We start from the raw sequence: 24,994 nt of genomic DNA, 5'->3' as shown, positions 1-24,994 counted from the left end.
GAGATATGCTCAAAAACATGACGGATGTCGGCTCGTTTGGCCGTACGCTCACGTTATTCGTCGAATTACGACGAAATACGCACGGATGCTAAAAATGGTCCAAAACACGCGACGAGTGGAATTTTATCATGCCGCATACTAAAATAAATATTTTAGTGCTTACATAAATTTTTGGATGTTCGGGGATACTCAGAATGCGAGATATGCGCGAAAGTGCAAACTTGTGCACTTTTTGACACTTTTAGTCCCTGCATGACATAAAAGTATATTTTTGCGCACCAAACACCTCTAAGCCTATTCCTAAGCTATCTAAAGGATAAATAGGGTATGTTTAACTCATGGATATAATCCGGAGGGTCCGTTATCCAACGATTCGACCTACATTTGCAGTTCGACGCAATTAGTCCTTTAATTGCGCTAAGTAGCATAAAATGTCGTTTAATGAGATCCAAGCCTTCTATAGCCCATAATGGGCCTCCCCGAATGTATGTCCAATTATTACAACGCTCCGGTTCGCTTAAAAGGTCCCCGAGAGGCTTAAATTCGAAAGTTGACGCTTTTGGTCCCTCTAATGCGCAAACTTGCGCATATCATCATTTAATGGCGTCGAGGCCTTATCCAGCCCATGTTAGGCATTCTTGAGAGTATTATAATACACCATGATGCTTCGGGTTCGTTAAAAGGTCATTCAGAGGTATAATTTAACATGTTGACGCTTTTAACCCCTCTAACTTTCAAACTTGCGTATAACTTCACTTATTGGCATAAAAGCCTTACATAGCCGATATTTAGCATTCCCGAGAATATTATGAAACATAATGAAGCTCTCGGTTTGTTAAAAGGTCACTCAGAGGTAAGAATTAACATGTTGACACTTTTAACCCTTATTGCGCAAATTTTCAAATAATTTCGCAAACGGCTCCTCTCATCCAACAAGTGGCTCATTTGAGAATACGGACATCGTATAAGGTCACTCAGAGGCCTAGTTTAGGCATTGACACTTTCAGTCCTTCTATAAACAAAGTTTTCGATTTTGACGAAATTAATCCCTCATAGTCAACGTTTGACTTTATTAGGGTTCATTACACGTGTCATCACATCATTGGACACGATTTTTACGAGGTGTTACATATTTGGATCATGGTGATCAAGTTATTACTTGTGAAGTTTGTTATGCAAAGTCATGGGATGCAGAGAAAGGAAGCGGAAGAAAAGAGGGTGGCAAAATATGTCATATGTTATGTTGTGGTTATGCCAAAGTTGTGTTACCTGATTACAAATCTGCGACACCTTATTATAAAAGTCTATTCATGTCCAATGACAATGAAAGCAGGCACTTTTTGAAGAACATTCGACGTTACAATTCTATGTTTGCGTTTACGTCAATGGGTGGTAAGGTTGACAAGACCGTTAATACTGGTAATGCTCCTTTTTGCTACAGAATTAGTGGTGAAAATTATCATTCTATTGGTAGTCTTGTGCCAGAAAACGGAGGGAAACCTAAATTTTGTCAGTTGTACATATATGATACTGAAAATGAGTTGGCAAACAGGCAATCAGTTTTTAGGTACCATGCATGAACTAATTTTTTTAATAACATTTATTTTAAATATATTTACTTAGTATTTCAATTTTATGAAACAGGTCTTCAGACGATGCTTCCTCATCAACCTCTTAAGACGAAACTGATAATAAGCTGAGACAACAAATCAAAGCAATGTTGGATGCCAACAATGTGCTTGTGAAAATTTATAGGATGGTTAGAGATTGCTCCCAACAGAATCCTAATACTACTTTAAAGCTTCGCCTTATTGGGAAAAGAGAACAAGATGGTCGGACTTATAACTTACCTACTTCCTCCGAGGTTGCTGCTCTTATTGTTGGAGATATTGATAATGCTCTTGAGAATAGAGATATCGTTGTCGAGACACAAATAGGGTCATTAAAAAGAATAAGTGAGTTGCATCCTTCCTATCTTGCACTTCAGTATCCTATTTTGTTCCCATATGGAGACGACGGTTACAGAATTGACATACCCCATAGGGGTGTCATTGATGTTACTAACAAGAAACGTCCGAATTGTACAATGAGAGAGTTTTTTGCGTATCGTATACAAGATCGTAGTAACCAGTTTTCATTGATTCTAAATTCTCGACGGTTATTCCAACAATTCTTGGTTGATGCTTATACGATGATTGAGAGCGAGCGACTTAACTTTATAAGATTTCAGCAACATGATCTCAGGTCTAATACATACGAGAATATTCGAAAACTAAGATATAACGGCCATAAAGATTTGTCTAAGGTTGGAAAACGTATTTTCCTTCCATCTTCTTTTACAGGCGGGTCACGATATATGATGCAAAACTATCTTGACGCTATGGCCATTTGTAAATGGTATGGTTATCCCGACTTTTTTATAACCATTACCTGCAATCCCAAGTGGCCGGAGGTTCAAAGGTTTCTTAAGGACACAAATCTTAATCCGGAGGATAGGCCTGATATTTTATCGCGAATCTTTAAAATAAAGCTGGATGCAATTTGTAAAGATTTGAAAGACCATCATTTGTTTGGAAAAGCTTCAGCTGGTATGTTATTAAATTTTCTTTTTTGAACATGATCTCAATGATAATTAATAGTTTCTTACCTTTTTGTGTAGTTGTTTACACTATTGAGTTTCAGAAGCGGGGATTGCCTCATGCGCATATGTGCTTATTCATGGAGAATGATTACAAACTTCCAACTGTAGACCATGTTGATCAGTTTATTTCTGTAGAAATCCCTGATATAAACCAAGACCCGGAACTATATACGCTTGTGAAAGACCATATGATTCATGGTCCATGTGGTAACGCTAGAATGAGCTCTCCATGTATGGTTGATAGAAAATGTTCAAAAGGTTTTCCTAAGAAATTTCAAGATCACTTAACCTTGGATTGTAACGTATTTCCCTTATACAGAAGAAGAGATGACGGTTCCTTCGTTTTAAAAAATAGAATTGAGTTAGACAACAGAAGTGTTGTACCTTACAACAAGAAACTTTTGAAAAGATATCAGGCGCATATAAACGTTGAATGGTGCAACCAAGCGGCGTCAATAAAGTATTTGTTCAAATATATTAATAAAGGTCCTGATAGAGCAACAGTTGCTGTGGTTCCGAGCAATAATGAAAACGAGCAACCAGAAAATGATGAAATTAAAGAGTATTATGATTGTAGGTATATATCGGCTTGTGAAGCCTCTTGGAGGATTTTTTCGAATGAAGTTAATTATAGGAGTCCTTCTGTTATGCGGTTGCCTTTCCATCTTCCTGGACAACAAACAGTTTGTTTCGGTCCTGATGAAGATATTAATCAGGTGCTAAACAAACCATCTGTGAACTCATCAATGTTTTTGTCTTGGATGCAACGTAATCAAGATCCTAACGACCCTGTTGCACGTACACTAACATATGTACAGTTTCCACGTTTTTATGTGTGGAAGCTTGACCAGCGTATATGGGTTCCGAGAATAAAAGGAAAAACAATTGGAAGAATTCATTCCGTTTCTCCGTCTACCGGTGAAGCGTACTATTTAAGAATTCTTCTTAACAAAGTTAAAGGACCAACATCGTTTGATGATATTAAAACAGTTAATGGTCGAGTGTACGATACTTTTAGAGATGCTTGCTATGCGCTTGGTTTGTTGGATGACGACTCGGAGTACATTGAGGCCATCAAAGAAGCAAATATATCAGGTAGCGCAGGTTGTATTCGCAATTTATTCGCCACCATGTTACTGTCAAGCACTTTATCTAGACCTGAAGTAGTCTGGGAAAGCACATGGAAGTATATGACAGATGATTTTCTGTACAGATTCTCAAAGTATCAACGTGTTTCAGGTAAAATTATAAATTTCATATTATGTTTTTGTTACAGTTACTAAAAATTTACCATTAAATTTATATGTGGTTCTGATTTTTCACAGGTTTATCAATTCCTGATGAGCAACTAAAGAACTATGTTTTATGCGAAATCGAGAAGTTTTTAACTCGGAATAATTCATCGCTTCGAAGATTTGTATCAATGCCTTACCCGGATACTTCATCTTTAGATAACTTTCGCTACCGATTGATTAACGAAGAGCTTGCATACGACAGAACAGATTTACAAAATGTTTATCAAGGTCAGGTGAATTTGTTAACGGATGAACAACGTTCAGTATATGAAGAAATTATGAACGCAGTTGATGGAGACAATGGAGGAGTATTTTTTGTTTACGGTTATGGCGGGACTGGTAAAACATTTTTATGGAAAACATTGTCTGCTGCAATTAGGTCAAAAGGTGAGATCGTATTAAACGTTGCATCTAGGGGAATTGCATCATTGCTGTTGGAGGGAGGAAGAACGGCGCATTCTAGGTTTCATATACCTTTGAATCTTAATGAGGATTCCGTTTATCATATTAAACCTGACGATGATGTAGCTAAATTACTACAGCAGACCAAACTCATTATATGGGATGAAGCTCCTATGGTTCATAAACATGCATTTGAGGCTTTGGATAGAACTATGCATGACATTTTCAATATATCTAATTCATCCAGGTCTGATGTTGTATTTGGAGGAAAAGTAATTGTATTTGGTGGTGATTTTAGGCAAATATTACTTGTTGTTCCAAACGGTGGACGACAAGAAATTGTGAATGCCTCATTATGTTCGTCTTATCTGTGGAGTAAGTGTAAGTTGTTGACGTTAACTAGAAACATGAGGTTAACCGTTGGAAGACCATCATCTGAAGTTGAAGAGATCAGTAATTTTGCAAAATGGTTGTTGGACGTTGGTGAGGGAAATGTTGGTGGTTCCAATGATGGAGAAGCAATAATTGAAATACCACCTGAGCTTTTAATTGACAGCATATCTGATCCAATTTCTAGCCTGAGTGATTTTGTCTATCCGTCAATCTTGGAGAACTACAATGATCGTAATTACTTTAGTACCAGAGCTATACTTGCGCCTAAGAATGAGGTTGTTCACGAGATTAATGACAGATTGTTGGCAGTTTTCCCAGGTGAAGAAAAAGAGTATCTTAGTTCTGATAGTCTATGCCCTACTGAAGATGGCAATGTTGATCAGCAAAAAATATACTCACCCGACGTGTTGAATGGTCTTAAAGTGTCTGGTTTACCAAATCATAAGTTAGTGCTTAAAGTTGGTGTTCCAATAATGTTGTTGCGAAATATTAACCAATGAAATGGTTTGTGAAACGGTACAAGGTTAAAGGTGACAAAACTTTACAGCCGTGTTATTGAAGCTGAGATAATTTCAGGTGGAATATTGGTTCTCGGACATTCATACCTAGAATGAATTTGGTACCTCCGGACAGAAAGATTCCTTTTGCATTTCAAAGGAGGCAGTTTCCAATAACGGTATGTTTTGCGATGACGATTAACAAAAGCCAGGGCCAGTCACTATCTAAGGTTGGTTTGTACTTAAGACAACCAGTTTTCACACATGGTCAATTGTACGTAGCTTTATCCAGGGTTACAAGACGAGATGGAATCAAGTTAGTAATACTTGACAATGAAGGCAGACCTACAAATAAAACAATGAATGTTGTATATAAAGAGATATTCAATGGATTGTGAGGTTTTTATGTTTATCATCTTTTTATCTTACTTCACGTACTTTGTATCATTTTTGTTTATATTCGAAGAAACCTATAACGAAGTATTTACGCATTAAAGTATATTCAACAGAATTAGGCTTTCTATACGTGTGCAAAATTGTACTGGCATTATTGTTTAACGCTTAAACGTATGGTTAACAATCTTTTAATATTTTGGTTTCGAAATAATAGTTTAACGCTTAAACGTATAGTATTTCTATGTGTTTACTTGGTGTTTCAGCCACCCGTGTAGTGCCCGGGTACTTAACCGAAATAAGTCAACTGTTTTTTTTAATTAATTTTGGGAAATTATCAATTAGCACAACTTACCTTACGAATATTCTATTATTTGTTTATATTTGTTACATCTTCATATTATATTAATTAATTTGACAAAAAATAATGATATATATCATTCCATTTATAATTCTTTTTTCAAGGAATTGACTATGTTAATATAGTAACGACTAATTACTTTCTTAATCGATTAACGATTAATAAGCTATATGTTATCATTAATTATTTTTTTCCTTATTTAATCTAGCATCTTAAATAGAACAAACTATTTTCAAACAAATTATAGAAGATAAAAGTTTGTATTCTTATGTTTAACTTTAGGCAATTTTTTTAAATTTAAAATATATAGTTTATATGGAGATTTCACAATCACATACAATTAGTTACAATTATTTATTTATTTCAATGAATGTCGAATTTTAAGTTACAATTATGTACATCATTTTCCAAACTTTCTTACTTTAAAATTTATAGTTTATATGTAAATATGAAAATTGGTCAATCACATAAAATTAGTTACACTTATTTATATATTCTAATAAATGTCGAAATTAAAATTATCATTAGGTACATCATTTCCAACTTACATGGTTCTGAATGGTTCATTTATCTAATTTTGGAGACAATATTTTCATTTATTTTCTTATTTAATAAATTTAATGGATTAATGGATTATATCTTATATATCATATTCTTAAAATAAAATATCCCCATTAATTATAAAGTTTACTTTCCAATGCAATTATAAATAAAGCACATTTTAATTGGTCAGATTATTTGTGTTGAGAGAAAAGGTAATTATCTCCAATTCAGAATTTCGGTTTGGTTATGTATCTTTCATTATGTTCTGTTTATAATTTGCCATTAATCTTCATACGATTCAGTTTTGCTATATTATATGTTTTGTATATCATTCATGCAACTTGGTTGCTTACTTCACAAATTCGAGTACATAATTCTCATCAATTATTTCTTATCAAATATTTTGTAGGATGGAACGTCTTGAATTTCAAATGTTTGCTAACGAAATCCTATCAAGGCTACCAACAAAGTGTGTTGCTCGATTAAGATGTGTTTCCAAACAATGGCGATACGAATTGCCGTCACATTTGTTTGCGATTATTCACTATCGTCGTACCGCTAAATATGAAGATCGTAAGCTTATCACGCTGACCAAGTCATCAATTGATCTTCATAACTTGATTAGTGGAAAGGTAGACATTTCTTCAAGTAAGATTATTTCCTTCCCCGTTGACACCTGTCTTTCAAATCTAACAATTCTTGCTTTTGAATATGGTCTTTTACTGATCTCCATCCATTGGTTACTGAACGAATTGATTCTTTGGAATCCAACAACTAACCAATTTTTGAATTTGTGTGATAAGAAAGCTAAAAATTTTTTTGATTTAAAGAAAGATGTAGTTGGGATTTATATTGATTCATCTAACGATGTTAAAATATTACTTCTCCAACGTCGTAAGGATGATGTTATACTGCGTGTGTATTCTCGGAACACATATGAATGGAAAACTCTTACTTTCTTGAAAGGACCGGATTACGGTTCAAGTTTATATTGGTTGTCTTCCGGAACTTTATGCAATAATGTTTTATATTTTCCATCTCCACACTATTGGACGCCTGCTAAAAGTTATACGATTGCTTTTGATGTGGATTCTGAAACTTTCTCGAAGGTTTCCATACCACAATGTACTGATGTTATTGGTCGCCAAAGCAGTTTTTTCAAAATCCGCAACACACTTCATATGTTTATTTTTGGAAACACCCCTGAAAAAAATGTGAAGCTATTTAAATTTGAAGACGAACGATGGTCAGAAGTGTCGTATTTTACAAACGTAAATCCAATTTCATTTGATTCATGGCGTAACAAATTAGCTGAGAACAAAGGTGACACTTGGTCTTTTGAGATCGATCGCTGTGGTATTCTTGAGATACAAATTGGACTGAAAGATTTTCAATACTTACGAGACGCTGAGGCCTTTCGAGGACTATACAAAGTAGCATCGTTTGAAGAGACTGTTGTCTCACCTATTTAGTATTTATGAGTTGATGTTACCGATATTATTTTGATTTACTATCGATATTAACACTTTATTAAAGTTTCGTATTTCCAATTTCCAAATCATTATAAAATAAAAGATTTAAATATTTAGTCATTTCATAATTGTAATTAATGTTTTTTTTTTTTAATCCTGTATTTATGATTTAAATATTTAGCAATCCGAAAGAACCTATATTAATGATTAAGGAGATAACATGTATTGGCATGTGTTATATTACATTTGTAGTACCTCTTTACTTCCAACTTATATAAGCAATCCGAATCACATATAAACAACCAAAACTTAGTTTCTAAATATATCTATTTAAACATTGATTATCAACAACTGTTTATACACGATACCAACTGTTAATTACATTAAAAAATATGGTACGTGGTTCGATGATATAATACTAATTGTCTTTAACCTTAAACTACCTATGAACAAAATAAAACATTATATAAAGAATCCGATTCACATATAAAAAACAACAACTTATTATGTAAATATATATACATACACATTCTTAATCAACAACCTTTTATAGACGATACCAAGGTTACTTACATTAAAAAATATGGTTTTTTGGTTGATGATATAACACTAATTGTCTTTAAGGTTAACCATTGATTACATGTCCAAAACAAAAGTAAACATAACATCATAACCACTGATTACATGTCCAAAACAAAAGTAAACATAACATAAGTAGCATTAAAGAGTCGTGATTTCAAGTACGCAAAAACCTTCATCATTAGCTTTTAAATTTACCTTTTCAACCTGCATTAACTTCATCCACGTCTGATAAGATCAGCAGATTTCCTGTGCTTACAAATTTGAAATGCATTGTGTCACCCAAACGAAGCCCATTCTCTTTCATGAACATTGGCCAACCTTCGATTGCATACCTCACAGCATCTCCATTCTTTTGCCGCCTAAGATTCATATCGATTGTTTTTCCCTTCATGTTCCTCACTTTTAACTCATGCACTTTGTTTTTGAATCCGCCAATTCTTACAACATTAGCAGGCAATCTCTGCATGAATATGATAATTAACAATTTAATCAGCCTTATGAATGTTATAGTCTTACTGTTTATCAATTAGTATTGTAAAAACATACCATTCTGTTATCTCCCTTCTGTGTAAATTCATAGTTACCATCTTTATCAACAGAATTCTTCCTTGCAACACGTTTTGGTGCAACATCTAATATCTTCAATTTACTACCAGATCTCTTTCTAATGTCTTTTTCCTAATTATTACAGAAACACATAATGTTTAAAATAAAATATGTATTATATGTATTATATATCTTAATTTGTTTCAGTTAATCATAAATAAATGTTGTTATACGTACCAACCGGCTGCGTGTTCTTTTTTCAACTGTTGAAACGGTTTGCATTTCCACTTCTTCCGCATATCAGCGCCTTACTGTCGTCTGCCTTACAATATCCCTCAATCTGTTTTCCTTTTTTTCTTAACCTGTTAACACAACTTCTTATTTTAGACATCAATAACCAAGAAGTAAAAAATAAATATGGCTAAACATATTAAAAGTACTATCATGTATTATTATGATTCAAATTATTACATCTTCTTTTGGTTGTTGGTTTATCTCTTCTCTCATCACACTCTTTGTTTCCACGTTCGAGACTTCTTCTCCACCAACGTTCTTACTCACCTCCTCTTTGTTACGACTTTCATTCATCTGTTTATCATACATTGATACTTAGTAAAATCACAAAAGCTTATTCTAATGTATATTAATCTACATAAATGGAAGCTTAGTACCTCACACATAAACTGATCAATTGAATCATCATCTCCACAGAAAGCCTGTCATACAATAACATACGTAAGTAAGTCAGAATTTTTACTAAACTCTTATAATTTAGTATAAAATACTTACAAAGTCAAGGTTTTTGTAGTATGTGTCTTTAGGTATTTCCAGCACAGATTCATCATCACTTTCTTCTTTGATGTTCAGAACTAACTCAACTCCTCTACGATATATCTTTATCTCAAATGTCGCGTTGTCAGTTTTCGTCAACAACAGTAAATCATCTTCTTCTATTCCAAGATCATGAAATAACTTCGGACAACCTTTTGTAAAAACATAATTATCATTGATTTTGTCCGTCTCAACTTTCCAACTATGACCTGCTGCATTTATGTTATAACAGTCGTTCATTGGTACGTACGAGTAACATTTTGTGACATAAGTTTCTGGTAGCACCTGAAAAGTAATGTAACATTTTATTGATATATATTTATGTAAATCATTTATATTTCAAGTATGACAAAATAAAAATTCATTAAGAAATAATAGTATACTTACTATTATCTTTAAAATGTTGTAACGATTGAATGTGACAAAAGATTCACCACATATGTTTTCAACGAAGCAACTGATTTCCATACTTTTGTCCTCCATTATCCTTAATCGTAATATCGTCCTTTTTGTCATTTCAAGATCCCTTACTACATTACTCCATCCGTCGGTTATAATGGATTCCCCACTTACACTTCTTAAAGAAACTGGTCAACTTCTACGACTTTCATGATTTATCATTACTTTTTTCCTTTGCCAATATTCTCCATATACATTCTTAACAAAATCAATTGGCAGCACCTGCGGTTAAATTTAGGTTTCACATAATTTGTAATACAAGTTATATATATTATTTTGTAAGCTTTATACATACAAGTTTTAACGAGGATGGCTCTTCTAAGATTGCAATGCATGAGGGACTCATTTTTTAAACCTGCATTATACCAACATATGTTATAAACATTTAGTGTTGAACTTGAATCGATACATATATGTTCATATCAATAAGAAAATAACCTTTTAAACAGATTTTCACACACATTTTGCTGATACAATTACTATATACAATATACATATAAACAAGACTAAAGCAACTTTTATCTGATCATTATATTTATATAGAATATTACAAATAGTTAAATGTGTCAATTATTTTTTACCAAAAATTATCCTTTTATAGTGTTCAATATGAGTTAAATATAATCTTGTTTTGAATACAATTCAACAAAAAAAATTCTGGATCATAAATTTAAAATGATAATCATATCTATTCAATCATCCAAATCACACTATTAACTAACATTTTTTTTCATAACAATATGATCAAAATCTATCAACCAAATCAAACTATTAACCGAAATTATATACACTCAAACACATGCAATACATATACTCCTTCTTAAATACATATAACATACAGAACTTTCAATTTAATAAAAACCTAACTCTGATTTCACGTCTAATTCTTCATTAATCGTTGCAAATAAACACAATTCGTGAGTTGTTTGTAATACGGATGATAAATTTAGTTGGTAAATCAAGTAACAATCTTCTTACAACTGATCGGAGATGAAGTCGGAAGTTACCTTTACCAATTCTTTGAACCGCCGTTGATGTTTCTTGAAGCATGTGAAGAAGGTAAGCTGATTTTGCAGAACTTGATATGATATATTTGTAATGATGATTTTTTACTTAAATGTTATCCTCATAGATATTTTCCGTAAATATTTATTAAAATAATAGTAAATTCGACGGTAATTTTTGGTAACAAATTTTTACTTTTATATATTTTACTCAAACAATTTTAATAGTTATTGTTTTGTTTATTTTAGGATATAAATTTGTTATTAGATGTTTAATATTTTTACAACTAATTGTAAATCTATTTACAAGTAAAGTAATGTACAACTAATTGTTTTTTCAATTGGTCTAAAACGAATACGAAGTTATTTGTTACGAAACTCCAGCAACCATAAGTGTTAGAGTAACAGATTTTAAATTTATATTGAACATCCGAAAATCATATTTCTTACATACACATCATCGATCCCCTTTTTTACATTTGTAGTACGATGAATTTGTTTTTTTTTATATTTTAAATTCAAATTGATATGATAACAACGTATTTTGTTTTGAAAAAGTAAGAAACATATCATTGTTCAACACCGCGATATTCGCGGGTATTATCAATAGGCATCATTGATCATAATATTCTGAGGTACTAACTTTACCTTTACGTAGATTAAAATACATCATAATATTTCGAACGAACCTGTAACAAAGTATTTACGTGTCAAAGTATAATTTATTTGTTGTTTAGCCACCCGTGTATTACACGGGTACTTAGACTAGTATAATATTATTTATAAACTTTCCAATACCTAATCAAAATTAGAGTTAATTATATTATTAGTCCATGTGGTTTGTGGAAAGTAACAACCTTCGATACTAATAGTTTAAAGTAACAATATAAGGTTTTAACTTTTGATTTTGTAACAATTTAGGGTACTAAGACTGACAAATGTTAGTTTTTTCTGTTAAGTTTCAACTGGATAACCAAAACACCCTTTATATCTTAAAAGGTCATTTATGTAAATTTCTTAAACTAAAATAACAAAAAAAAAATTTGAAATTCTTATTTTTATCCTCCTCAGATTGTTGAACTAGAAAGAAGGAAAAATCAAAGTCATATAATCAAAATCAGGGTAAGGATAGTATAAAAAGAGCATAAAGTGTGAGAAGTGTTTTAAATCATTAGATTTTTGATCTAATGGTTGAGATTAGTAGGAACCAAATTGTAAATTGTGTTTTAATTATTTGGGCTAATTTGAAAATTGTAGGGGTAATAGTGTCTTTTTATATGTTTAAAATAAGGTAACCTCTCCTAAATTCCAGCGATCCTTGTTCATCCTTATTCTACGAATCTGAAAACATGTAACTGCTACCAGAAAATATAACACTATAAGATTATAACACTATATAAACACTATATAATACTATATAACACTATATAACCCTATATAACACTATGTAACACTATATAACCCTATATAATACTATATATCCATCATAGACCTGCTACCAAAAAATATAATACTATAAAACTATATAACACTATAATACTGTATAAAAATCTTCATTTTGTGATCTTCAGAAATTATAATTGATGAACGATAGGTCACATAATCTTAATGGATCTTAAAAAAATACAAATCCGTATTCCTATAATAAAGGGTGACGGTTATGGAAGGTTATCAATTAATGGAATCAATGAGAAAATTACTTGTTTACCCTTTTGAATTAATTTAGAATGAGAATACATGTATTTAATCATCAAAGATCTTTATAATATTTCTCAAACTTCTCACACTTTGCGCCCTTTGTACAAGATCTTTAATCATCAAAGTCATACAAGCACATGAATTTGATATACATAAAAACAAAATAATTACAAACTTACATACTATTACTATAACAATGACGGCAAAATTAAAGAAAACGATAAAAGAGCAGAACCAGACGTAGTTAAAAAGTTATATGATTGCATATATGATTTAAGAAAGTGTATATCTCTTTAATGTTTATATTATACAGAATCCATGCCAAGAACCAGATGCATTTGAAAAAAAAACAAGGTGAAAAATAACGAACGGTAAAGACAATTGTCCTCGATTCCACAAGCGGAGTGTAGGTTTATTTTTATTTTTTAGGATTTAATAAGTAGGTTTTTATTTTTTATTTTTAGGATTTATTAAGTAGGTTTTTTTTTTTTAATTTAAGATTGTCTTTTATGTAACTTTTTTTTTAAATTAATATGAGTTGTGTTTTTTTATATAATTTTCAACTTAAAAAAAACCAAATGGCACCCCACGCCGGCATGGTCACACTGCTCTGACACCCCACTTTTTTTGGTGTAGACTGGTGGAGCCCACATCTGTCACGAGTCAAGTAATGTCTCCAACTCAAACCACTCCACACCCCACAGTCTAATAGAGTGGTGTTGATTATCAACAATGTCAATGAATTGTTCTTCTAGTCTATTTATTCAAAAGTGTGATTAGTGGGGTGAAGGCAAAAAAAGTTAAGCAAGTCAAAGAAACTACTTTTATATCAGATCAAATTTTCATGATCTTCAAATTTGCACGTGCTTCACCATGGATAAATTTCAAGTTCTTAGCCTCGAGATTAATAAGGCCCCTTAGATGAAAATGGAGATGAACATAATTAAAGTTTTGAGTAAATTACAAAAACAGCTCCTCATTAGCCATAAAGTTACAAAATTAGTCCTTTTAGATGTGAATGACTTAAATGCCCTTAAACCTAACTACAAAACTAACATCTGTTAATCTTAGAGTATGTTTGGCTAAGCTTTTTAAAACAACTTATTGACTTATTGACTTTTTAGAAAAGTTAGTATGGAGTGACTTATTGGAATAAACTGCAATTTTACCCCCTGTGGTTAGAGCCAATTGGCACTCTAACCCCCTCACTGGAAAAATTGCAATTTGCCCTCCTAACATTGTTGTTCTGTCGCAAGATTACCCCCTGCCGTCAGTCAAAGGTTGTTTGATTGTTAAATGGTATGTAAAATGACTATTTTACCCTTTCATATTACCCCCTATGATTTGTTCTACTCTGCAATATTACCCCCGAAGTAAAATGACTATATTGCCCTTTCCTGTTACCCCCTATGGTTTTCTGTACTATGCAATATTAACCCCCAGTGTTATATTTTCTTGCAAACATTACCCCCTGCAGGAAAATGAGTATTAATGATACAAAATTATATAAACAAAAATTCGATTGATAAACAAGTAAAGCACTCTAGCAAAGGCCTAAGTGGAATGACAAAGTTAAAGATTACAGTCTGTAAATCCAAATGCTTACTAACAATATGGGATTTAATGGAGAGATTAGCCAAAGATAAACACAGAAACACCCACAGTTGTATTGTTCGGGTCACTCTCTTCTTGACTTCCTTCAGCACTCTGGTAAGGAGCTGCACAAGTTCAAATGTCAGAAAAGGAAGTGCCATTACCAAAAATATTTGGTTCTAAGAACTGTAAGAACAACAGATAGAGTGGAAAGAAACACAACTATAGAGAGAATCAAAGCAGTTTACTTAATACTGGTAACCAAATAACAAAAGTACTTAGAAGGAAAAAAGGAAGGGAAATGAAAGCTAAGGTGAATGTAGAAAACGGGACGAAAAAAAAACTATAATAAGGAAAGAAGCCCTCCAATCTGATGTTAAATAACAGAATATGCCCATCACAAGTCTTCTTAAGACTATTAGGTTTCATAAACTTATGCTTAATACTTGAAAACATAAATTGCCCGCTCCAATTAGCTTCATCTTCACCGGCGGCAACTGACTTCACAGGAACAATGGAGGCTGTTATTTCTCCGGTGGAGTTTCCATTCCTCTAATTTCGTTGGAGATTTCAACCACATGCAAGTAGATACTTGACCGATTAGATGCGAATAAAGTTCCAGGCTTATATTTTTCATCTGAAACCGCCACTGTGTGGCTAATTGGAGCTCCCTGATGTTGTTTGAACTGGAACCCCATGTTTGTTTCTCTTAATTTGAGAGTTTTGAGAGGAATTGAAACGAAAATTGATAAACTCTGAAGGGGAATTGTTGTGGTGTGAAGGTTAGTTGACAATTATTAAATGGTTCTTGGTTTGAAAGGGTGTGTTTGAGAGATGAAGTGGGTGGTGATGGGAGGTGTGGAGGCGGTGGTCATGGATACAAGATTTGGATATGCAGATGCTTTAGGTTATATGGGTTTTAATAATAATAATAATAATAATAATAATAATAATAATAATAATAATAATAATAATAATAATAATAAATATGGGGTAAGATTACCAAAATACCCTTACCTATAATAGTCAAACAACTGTTGACTGACGGCAGGGGGTAATCTTGTGACAGAACAACAATGTTGGGGGGCCAAATTGCAATTTTTCCAGGGAGGGGTCAGAGTGCCAATTGGCTTAAACCTCAGGGGGTAAAATTGCAGTTTACTAGACTTATTGACTTATTGGCTTTTCCCCCTCACATACACCCTCATTACCAAACATCATTTTGAAGCTTATAACTTTTCAAAAAGCCAATAAGTCAATAAGTTGTTTCAAAAAGCTTAACCAAACATGCCCTTAGTACCCCCACACTGTTATAAAATATTAAAACTCAGCTTGTTATTTTTAACTATTAGTGCTAAGGATTGTTACTTTCCACAAACCTAACTATGGAATTAACTCGTCAAAATTATTTGCCTTAAAAACACCTAACATAAAACTATGAAGGATAATGCGGTTGAGGAAACTTGAACCATTGAATTTAGTAACACGTAAATAAATTTCCTATTAGACTCATCAAGGATGGTTCAAATAAGAGCATTCACATCCAAACAATCAAATTATGTGTGTAGAGTTTTTATAATATAAAGACTATAAAAAGTGGTTGTGAGTAGAGGAGAGAGAAAATGTTACTGTTCATTTGTATATTTGGGGGGACACTGTTCACCCCTTATAATTTTTTAATATATTTTGAAAGTGCTTGTGAGTGGAGGAGAGAGAAAAGGTAATAATAAAGGTATAAAAAATATTATTTAATTGAAACGGAGAGAGAAAATATAGTGTTTTTTAGTGTAATTTAGGGTGAAAATATGATGGAATGGATGTGAATGCTCTAAGATTTATATGAATATTCAAATAAGTACAAATAAATTTAACTTTTTTTTTCTTTGTGCTACAAATAAATTTAACTTTTTTCTTTGTGCTTGAATCATATCTAACTGTAGGTTGTTCATAGTTCAGTTTGGATGTTTTTTATAGGCCAAATAGTTACTTAACTACGGTTTTTAGTCATTATAAACCAAAATTAAACATTGTTAACAAGTTACTAAATGAGATTTTGAAAGGCAAAAAATAAAAATAAAAATATATGTATTTTTAAAATTCGGTTCAATCATCAATTTAGTTAGATGGTTCAACTAGTCAACGACATAGCTGACCGGTTATGCAGACGTTCCACGATTTAACCGGTTCAACCGGTTGATCCAGTTACATAAAAACCAAACCAATATCAGATATAGGATTTTAATATTGACATATTGTTTTTTTTTTTTTTTTTTCTGGTGCGATCAACATTTTTAGTTGTAAGATATTTTAAAAGAATAAACCAACAATTATTGTTATTGTGATGGAGGATAATAAACCAAACAGCTTTATTTCATTTCTTTATTTATTTTTGTTTGAATATATTCTCGTTTTCTTTTTCCTTCTTTTTTTCACTTTTCGCATATATTCTATAATAAATTATAAGAATATATATAGTCTTAGTTTTTCTGGAGTTGGTTGCTGTTATTTTTGAAAAAAAATGAGTTTTTAAATAACCTTTTAATTGGGTAATTTTTACAAAAATCCATATAATATTTATGAGTTTGTTGTTAATCTTATTATGAGTTGATTAAATGATAGTTTATTAATATAATAAAAACAATTGTTAATTATACATTAGCTAAGTTCACACTTTCTTAATATCTATTATTTAATGGACCAATTTTAAATTATCTAAGCTGTGGCAAGAAGATGATATTATTTTAGATAATGAGGTAACCTATTTCCACTAATCATTTTAACAGTGACACTTATTTGATGTGATTATTTTACATTGTATTTATTAGTTTTGATTTATACTTAAAATATAATTCTATTTAGCTTTTATAACTTTTAATGTATAATCTTTTAAGTAAATTTAAATACAACTGTGAAGTTTATGTCAAGTCTAATGTAAGAAATAGAAAAATAATAAATAATAAAATATTATATGTGGCACTTGAGGAAAATCCGCAACAATCTTGATTTCTAACTTCACTCCTCTGTGCTTACTTGTTAAATTCGGGACGAAATTTCTTTCAAATTGGGGATGATGTGGCAACCCGAGTTTTCAACGTCTTTCCTTAACACGTTACTTGTTTCACACTAATTCTTTCATAATTGTTTGTGTTGTAACCTACATATTTGACGAATAGTTGATCTAATGTGATGTAGAGTTGTTAATGAGTAATGTAAGAATTTATCTTAATACAATTAATAACCCATGTGATCTACAATTATATCAAACCTAGCATTTGATCCAATAGTAAATCAGAGGTGAATTGATAATGTTGCAAATTTCATTTAGTGGGAATCATGATGACCTGACAAAGTATCTCGGCCCAATACAAAAGGACCACTAAAAGATTAACTTCGACAGTCAATCACGTGTCCATCTCGGTCCATATGATTCTTAATTGTTGGCCATGTGATTGTATATCTCGGTCCCTGCGATTCATAGTTTTTTTGTATACTCATTCACACCCTCGTTACACATTGGCGGTAGCCCACTTACATGGGCTTAAGCCCACCTCGGTCAACAGTAACCGCCCCACACTTTTATCACTTATAGCATACTTGTTATAACTATTTAATATAAACTTTAAACCAAAAACAACCCTACACCCCTTTATTCCGTAACGGCAGAAGATACCCCATTCGAGGCAACATCATCTCGTCTGAACAAGTTTCTTGGTTAGTAATTCTGTATTTGTGTTAAGTTTAATTGTGTGATCTTGTTCGTATGTGTGCTTAATTTACAAAGAAAGTGTACGTGAAGTGCTATATATGTGTAGTAAATAGGCTCGGGTGTGGTGTACGTTATCGGTTGAATTGTATCTTGATTAGGGTTGCATGTATATTAGATTCGGATAGTGAGAATATGATATGCATCTATGTATTGGTTGTAATTGTTACCAGCTTGTTATGATAATCAGTTGGGAGATTAATTGCATGTTGTTTTTAGATGTTACCAGTTAGGAATACATGTTAATTAATGAAATCATGTGATAATGTACGTATGTGGTATCAACCTGATTGGATCATGGGCTTGTAGGGTCATATGGATTCATGATATGGAAATTACTCTGGCATAAACTTATACTCAGATTATTGAAGTAATGAATGTGATCGACTAAATAGAAATATGGGGTATTGATATATAGAAATCATAGGTAGGGTTATGAAAACTTATGAAAACTATTGTCATGATTGGGTTGATAAGTGGGTATTGATTGTTAATGATAGTGGAGGATTGTGTGATTTTAAGAAAACATTTATGAATATGGAAAACCTTCGGTGTAACTCACGTGCCATGAGTTAAAAATGGATAAGTCTTGGGCTGCATATGGAAGCAGCGGGCTAACCATTAGGCCACGCTACCTTGGCTTGGGTTGGGTAAAGCAACTGGCCACACACACGTATTAAATTATTTACATTGGGCCGATACATAGAATGCACATCAGAAGGGTTGGTTATGTGTTCATGAAATGTGTTGATTAATTGTGTATTACTGATTTGTACGATGCACACTTTCGGATTAGCGGATTAACTGTTGCGTGTTTTGTTCATATGAATCAATGTGACGGATTGGCTTATGAGCTAAGTCTATGCAAGTGACTATTTGATTGACTGTTATGGCTTGAACTTTACGTGTGTGCTACATGTACGGTAGTTGTGTGTTATGTGGATAAGGAATGCGAGAGTTAATTGTATATGAGATATGCAATCTATGTGTACATTAAAATTGATCGTTATCGATAACCATGTTAAGATGCATTTGATCAACTGGTAATTAAGTAGACAATCTTACCGAGCAAATCAAAGGTGAGTTCATCTCTCTTGAGCATGCGTCCCGGTGGTTGGGACAGTCAGTGGGTATCCCGGGGAGGGATAAGTCTTTTGGGTAAAAAACGGGAATGTTGGATAATATACTCATCCTATCACCTTTAAAGTCCCTCCGTTTTGTTTGGTTACCTGAGAGGTAACAAGATATTAGTTAGTAGCGCTACTTAGGTTTGGCAACCTCACCCCGTACCTGGGAGGACGGGTGTTGAACTAATGACCTAGTCATGACCAATGCTTTGATAGGAGCATTGGAGAAAGGGCAAAATAATCAGAAGCCGTCTTGTATCGGGGTATTATCAACATTGTTTTCAGCATTACTTTCGGAATTAATTTCAATGGATTAACTAAACACTTGGTAACCAACGTTTTCGCAAAACTATGAACTCACCAGCGTTGTCTGATACACTTGTTGCATGCTCGCAGGTTGTTAGATATCTTGGATTTGGGAACTTGCTGTCTGGAGTAGCTAGAGTGGTCATGGGTCGACTAGAAGGGTTTATGTGATTGATTTCTTGATACTATACTTTGGTTTTGAAACAGTTTAACTTAGTTTAATATTTGCTTCCGCTGAACATATTGGTTTTCATTTAAAACTTGTGAATGATTGAAAAAGTTATTTAGAGACTTGTATGGGTTCAATGTGATTAGTGGCTCATTGTTGGTACGTCACACGCCTAACAGGGACACTCCCTAGGTGGTATTTTGGGGGTGTGACAGTTTGGTATCAGAGCCACTGGTTATAGTGAACTTGGTTTTAAAACGTTTTGATAAAACCAGACTATAACTGAACAGCACCGAAATCGACCATGACACTCAGCTCCAGACTGCAAGGTTCGTTTCTCATTTACTATTGCATAGTATATCTAGTGTACACTTATGTATGACATTGCACGTGAATGCACACTTGGCACAACAGTATGAGCCCTTATGTTACCAACCCTTGTTGTGTGAATTGTTAGTGTGACACTACCCTTCAATTATTGTGAATCTTGATCCTGTAAAACCTTTCGTTTGTTATTTGAATGTGGGGAACCTTTTAGCGCAAGTTGAGAGGCACTGAGATAAGCATGCAGGTTACCTTATTATTATGGGTGCACACATAATAATAACGTGAGGTGCATGTGAGTCCCAGTGAGGCTTAACGAGTGTGAAAAGGGTTCCGCTCTGTTGATTGGCTTTATGATTAGAATTCAGTAGTCTATAGAGGTCATAGTAATACTTGACTCTTACTCGAACTTGCATTTTAAATCCTTCATCTTCTTGTATAGAAACATGAGCGGACGAGGCCATGGACGTGGCCACATTGCTATGACGCAGGCCGAATTAACCAACTTGATCAACACTCGTGTAGCTGAAGCCCTAGCGGCTTACCAGGCTGGTACGATATGTGCCAATTACTCTCTATCCTTGTGTCGTATACTCGAATCTTACCCGTGCACTGTACGTTCTTACGTTTTAGGTCAACCTGTGAATCAAAACAATCCACCTGCTTGTACGTACAAGATGTTCATGGATTGTAAGCCACAGACCTTCCGTGGGACTGAAGGGGCTGTAGGACTCCTGCGATGGTTTGAGAAGGCCGAGTCGGTATTTGCAATGTGTAATTGTCCTGCTGGGGACAGAGTGAAGTATGCTACAGGCACACTCGAGGATGGTGCCCTGACATGGTGGAATGCCCAAGTTCAGATGTTGGGTATTGAGATGGCGAATGCTACTACTTGGGATGATTTCAAAGAGTTGATGAGGGAGGAGTATTGTCCTCGTGATGAGGTTCAGAAACTAGAAAACGAGTACTATAATCTGAAAATGGAGGGATCTGAGATTGAAGCATACACTAGGAGGTCTAATGATTTAGCAACTTTGTGCCCTAACATGTCTCGACCCCCACCTTGGCGGATTGAGTTGTATCTCAAGGGCTTAGCACCAGCTGTTAAGGGGTACATTACTGCTGCAAACTTAGACAATCTGCCCCGTATCGTCCGTTTGGCACATAAGATTACTGACCAAGAGGTCGAACGTGGCAACTTGCCGCCACGTGTTTCTGCTATTACCTCGACTGCTACAGCTACCACACCTGCTAGTGATCACAAGCGAAAATGGAATGATACTGACAAAGCTACCAGTGCCAGCCAATCTCAGAAAAGGGCAGACAACAGCATCCATCGTAGTTTCAGCCAGTCGTCTTTTGTGAATCAGAATCAGAGCAACAATTCAAATCAGGGTTCTTACGCGGGAAAGCTACCGAAGTGTGATAAGTGTATGTTCCACCATCGCGGGCCGTGCACCCGGGTATGTCATAGGTGCAACAAGGTGGGCCATATGGCTAAAGATTGTAGGGTCTGGCTCCCAAAGCCGTCGCAGCATCCCCAGCAACAGGAGAGGCAACAGTCTCAACAGAACCGGGGAAATCAAAAGGGGTGCTTTCAGTGTGGTGATGAGGGTCATTTTAAGAGGGATTGCCCTCAGCTTAATCAGAATGCTGGCAACAACAACAATATTGGGAGCGACAACAATGGGAACACTGGTGGGAACGGAGCACGTGGAAGAGTATTCACTATTGGTGCTGGGGGAAGCTCGCAATGATGGCAATGTTGAGACCGGTACGTTTCCTTTGAATGATCTTTTGCTTATGTTTTATTCGACTTTTGTGCCGATTTGAGTTATGTGTCTTTGGAGTTCAGTCGCCAGTTAGGACTGACTCCCACCCCTCTTGTAATATAAGCATGTAGTAGAATTAGCTGATAGTAAATCGATAGAAGCTTCTTATGTTCTTTTTGGTTGTAAACTTGATCTCATGGGTCAAGTGTTCGATATTGACCTACTTCTCGATACCCTTGTAAGTTTTGACATGGTCGTTGACATGGATTTGGTTATCTATGCAACAAGCGGAAATCCTCTGTAAAGAGAAAATCGTGCGTATCCCTCTCCATAGTGGGGAATCCTTATCAGTTCAAGATCATCGTAGTGGTGCCATTGTTGGCATCGTCTTAGTCATAAAAGCCCAGAAGTGTCTACAGAAGGGCTACTCTGCTATTCTATCTCTCGTCACCGATTCGCAACCTGAAGAAAGGGAGATCGAGTATCTTCCAGTTGTTCGTGAATTCTCTGGTATGTTTTCTGAAGAGTTACCTGGTTTACCTACACCTCATCAGGTGGAATTTCAGATTGATCTTATGCAATTTCGGATTCCTTCTGGGATACAACAATCCCTTGGGTTCGCTGTATATTATCGCAGATTCATCAAGGGAATCTCGAAGATTGCGCAACCTCAACCTCTTTAACACGACGGGGAGCTGTGAATTCATGGGAAATAAAACAGGAGGACGTCTTTTCAGCATTTGAAACCCAACCCTGCAACGCACTGAGCATTGCTTCTACCTGAGGGTACTGATGATCTAGCTGTATACCATGATGCTCCGGATCAGAGTCCCAGTTACACGCCAATGCAACATGAGAGAGCGATGACTTACGTAATGGACCTACAGGAAGAACTGCACGAGTCACGACCTGCGGTGGAAACCGTAGACTTTGGGTTTAAATTGGAGGCATTACTTGGACGGTACCTAATGCACCACTTAGACCGATCACAAGAGCCTCCCGTGTACCCTTGTTTCAAGAAAGCTAAACATGTGATGGCATCGCTGGATGGAACTTTTGAATGAGTACGACCGTGAAACCTGGACGTGCATGAGCCTTGCAGCTTGCTATTGACTCTAACATACCTGATCAGACTCGCTTTGCTCGAACTGAAGAACTGAAGGTAGAGAGTTCTCAAGATTGACCCATGCGGGGCATGGGGAAGCAACCTTTGGCAGGTCGAACGATATTTGCTACTTCATGGAACGAATATGGACCTCACTATACAACAACCTTAGGGAACTGGTGCAAGCGAAGCACATAGGCCTCGATATCATATTCATCTGAGTTTAGATAGGATGAATTAAAACCTGAAGACCATGTACGGATGACCGGGCCTGAATGCCCACATAGCAACGCATGAGAACGATGTTTGACTTGTGGGAAAGTCAAGGTGGGATATTGGTAACCAAAAACACAAGAAATGGGAACGGACTGCCATGGATTTTATCACTAGTCTACTTACAACTTGAAACGGAAACATTATCACCTGGATGATCGTTGATGGCCACACGTTACTAGCACACTTTCTTGCAAGCAAGAAAACTGACAAGTCTTCACAGTTGTGAATGTTCCTCTGAGAGAGGCGGCTTCTAGGCACGAGGTGCCAACTCCTGTTACCTCTGAATTTGATCTATGCAGGCAATACACAACACCCTTGGCTCACGTTAGGACCAGAGCATTGCTTATCGCCGTTGGGCAGACGATCAGAGAGAACGAACTCTCCTGTCACCCGAAGACATGTTGCGAGCATGTGTGTGACTGGCTTTGGTGCAAATTAGAAGGACTCATACCTATGGTTGAGTACTACTGCGACAGTTATCATCTTGGTAACCAGACAGCTCTGTTGAGGCATTACATAAGACAATAATGCCAACCTTCTTGATAGACTGGGATGGATGACAACCTAATCACAGGTTTAGGACTTGTACTCGAAACTCTTGGGAAGATTGATGGGATCGGATAACACTGGAAGTTCATTGTAGGCGGTCGAATCATGTCGAAAACCCTGGGAGGGTGTGGTACGCTTGAGAAGCGTGGCAAGCTTAACTTACGTTACGTTGAGTTATTCAACGGTCTGGGAAGAATCGGTAGCGTAATCTACAAACTCGAGTTATGTAACACCCCCAAAATTCCACCTGCGGAAACCTCGCGAGGCGTGTTACGCATCAGAGTTCGAGCCACCAATCACATTGAACCAATGATAGATATTAAATAAGTCATGACATTAACTACTATTATAAAATGTCAACATGTTATCAATTCTCAAAAGTTGTGTAGCGGAAGCATGTATTAATTCGTTTAGTAATAGTTTCATGATAACATTCAAAATCAATGTAACGTTTATAAATCACCCAAGAGTCTCGATCCATGACCACTCCAGCACTCCCAGATAGCAAGTCCATGTTCCAAACGATAATGACCTACAAGCATGCAAACAAGTGTGTCAGACTACGCTGGTGAGTTCAAAGTGTTGCTTACGTGTTGTGTTACCAGTTATATGTTAATGCGATTCAATGGTGCGTTACGATGTTGCTCAAGTTAGTTACCCTAGGGACTACGCCCTTACGTAACCGAGGAGTGTGCCTCTTAGCAACCCACTATGTTGTCCAGTTAGTTACCCTAGGGGAACCGCCCTTACGTAACCGAGGAGTGTGCCTCTAAACAACCATAGTGAAACCCAGATAATTAGTACCTAATAGCGCTATCAACTAATCACCCCCATTGCCCTCCAGGCAATAACCAAAACCGATTAAGTTATTTACCCAATGTTTCCCTTCCAAA

At 34.9% G+C, this 24,994-nt stretch overlaps 1 protein-coding gene across 1 annotated transcript; it reads left to right on the top strand.

Annotated features, from left to right (window-relative positions):
• Positions 1-1,717: 1,717 nt before the first annotated feature.
• LOC110943733 lies at positions 1,718-7,997 on the top strand. Its single transcript, XM_022185466.1, has 5 exons — positions 1,718-2,588; positions 2,660-3,880; positions 3,967-5,176; positions 6,935-7,157; positions 7,356-7,997. Exons 1-5 carry the CDS (start codon positions 1,718-1,720, stop codon positions 7,995-7,997), a joined length of 4,167 nt encoding a protein of 1,388 aa, XP_022041158.1.
• The last annotated feature ends 16,997 nt before the right edge of the window (positions 7,998-24,994 follow it).

Source organism: Helianthus annuus, chromosome 12 (assembly GCF_002127325.2).
Source record: "Helianthus annuus cultivar XRQ/B chromosome 12, HanXRQr2.0-SUNRISE, whole genome shotgun sequence".
Classification (NCBI taxonomy): Eukaryota; Viridiplantae; Streptophyta; class Magnoliopsida; order Asterales; family Asteraceae; genus Helianthus; species Helianthus annuus.
The sequence above is the reverse complement of the archived record's forward strand: the minus strand, read 5'-3'. Positions and strand labels throughout refer to the sequence as shown.

Excerpts from the sequence above, each read along its gene's own strand:
- LOC110943733 (XM_022185466.1), top strand. The coding sequence starts at position 1,718 with ATGTTGGATGCCAACAATGTGCTTGTGAAAATTTATAGGATGGTTAGA. Across the intron at positions 5,177-6,934 it reads TCTGGTTTACCAAATCATAA|GATGGAACGTCTTGAATTTC; the intron begins GTTAGTGCTTAA and ends AATATTTTGTAG. Across the intron at positions 7,158-7,355 it reads ATAACTTGATTAGTGGAAAG|AAAGATGTAGTTGGGATTTA; the intron begins GTAGACATTTCT and ends TTTGATTTAAAG.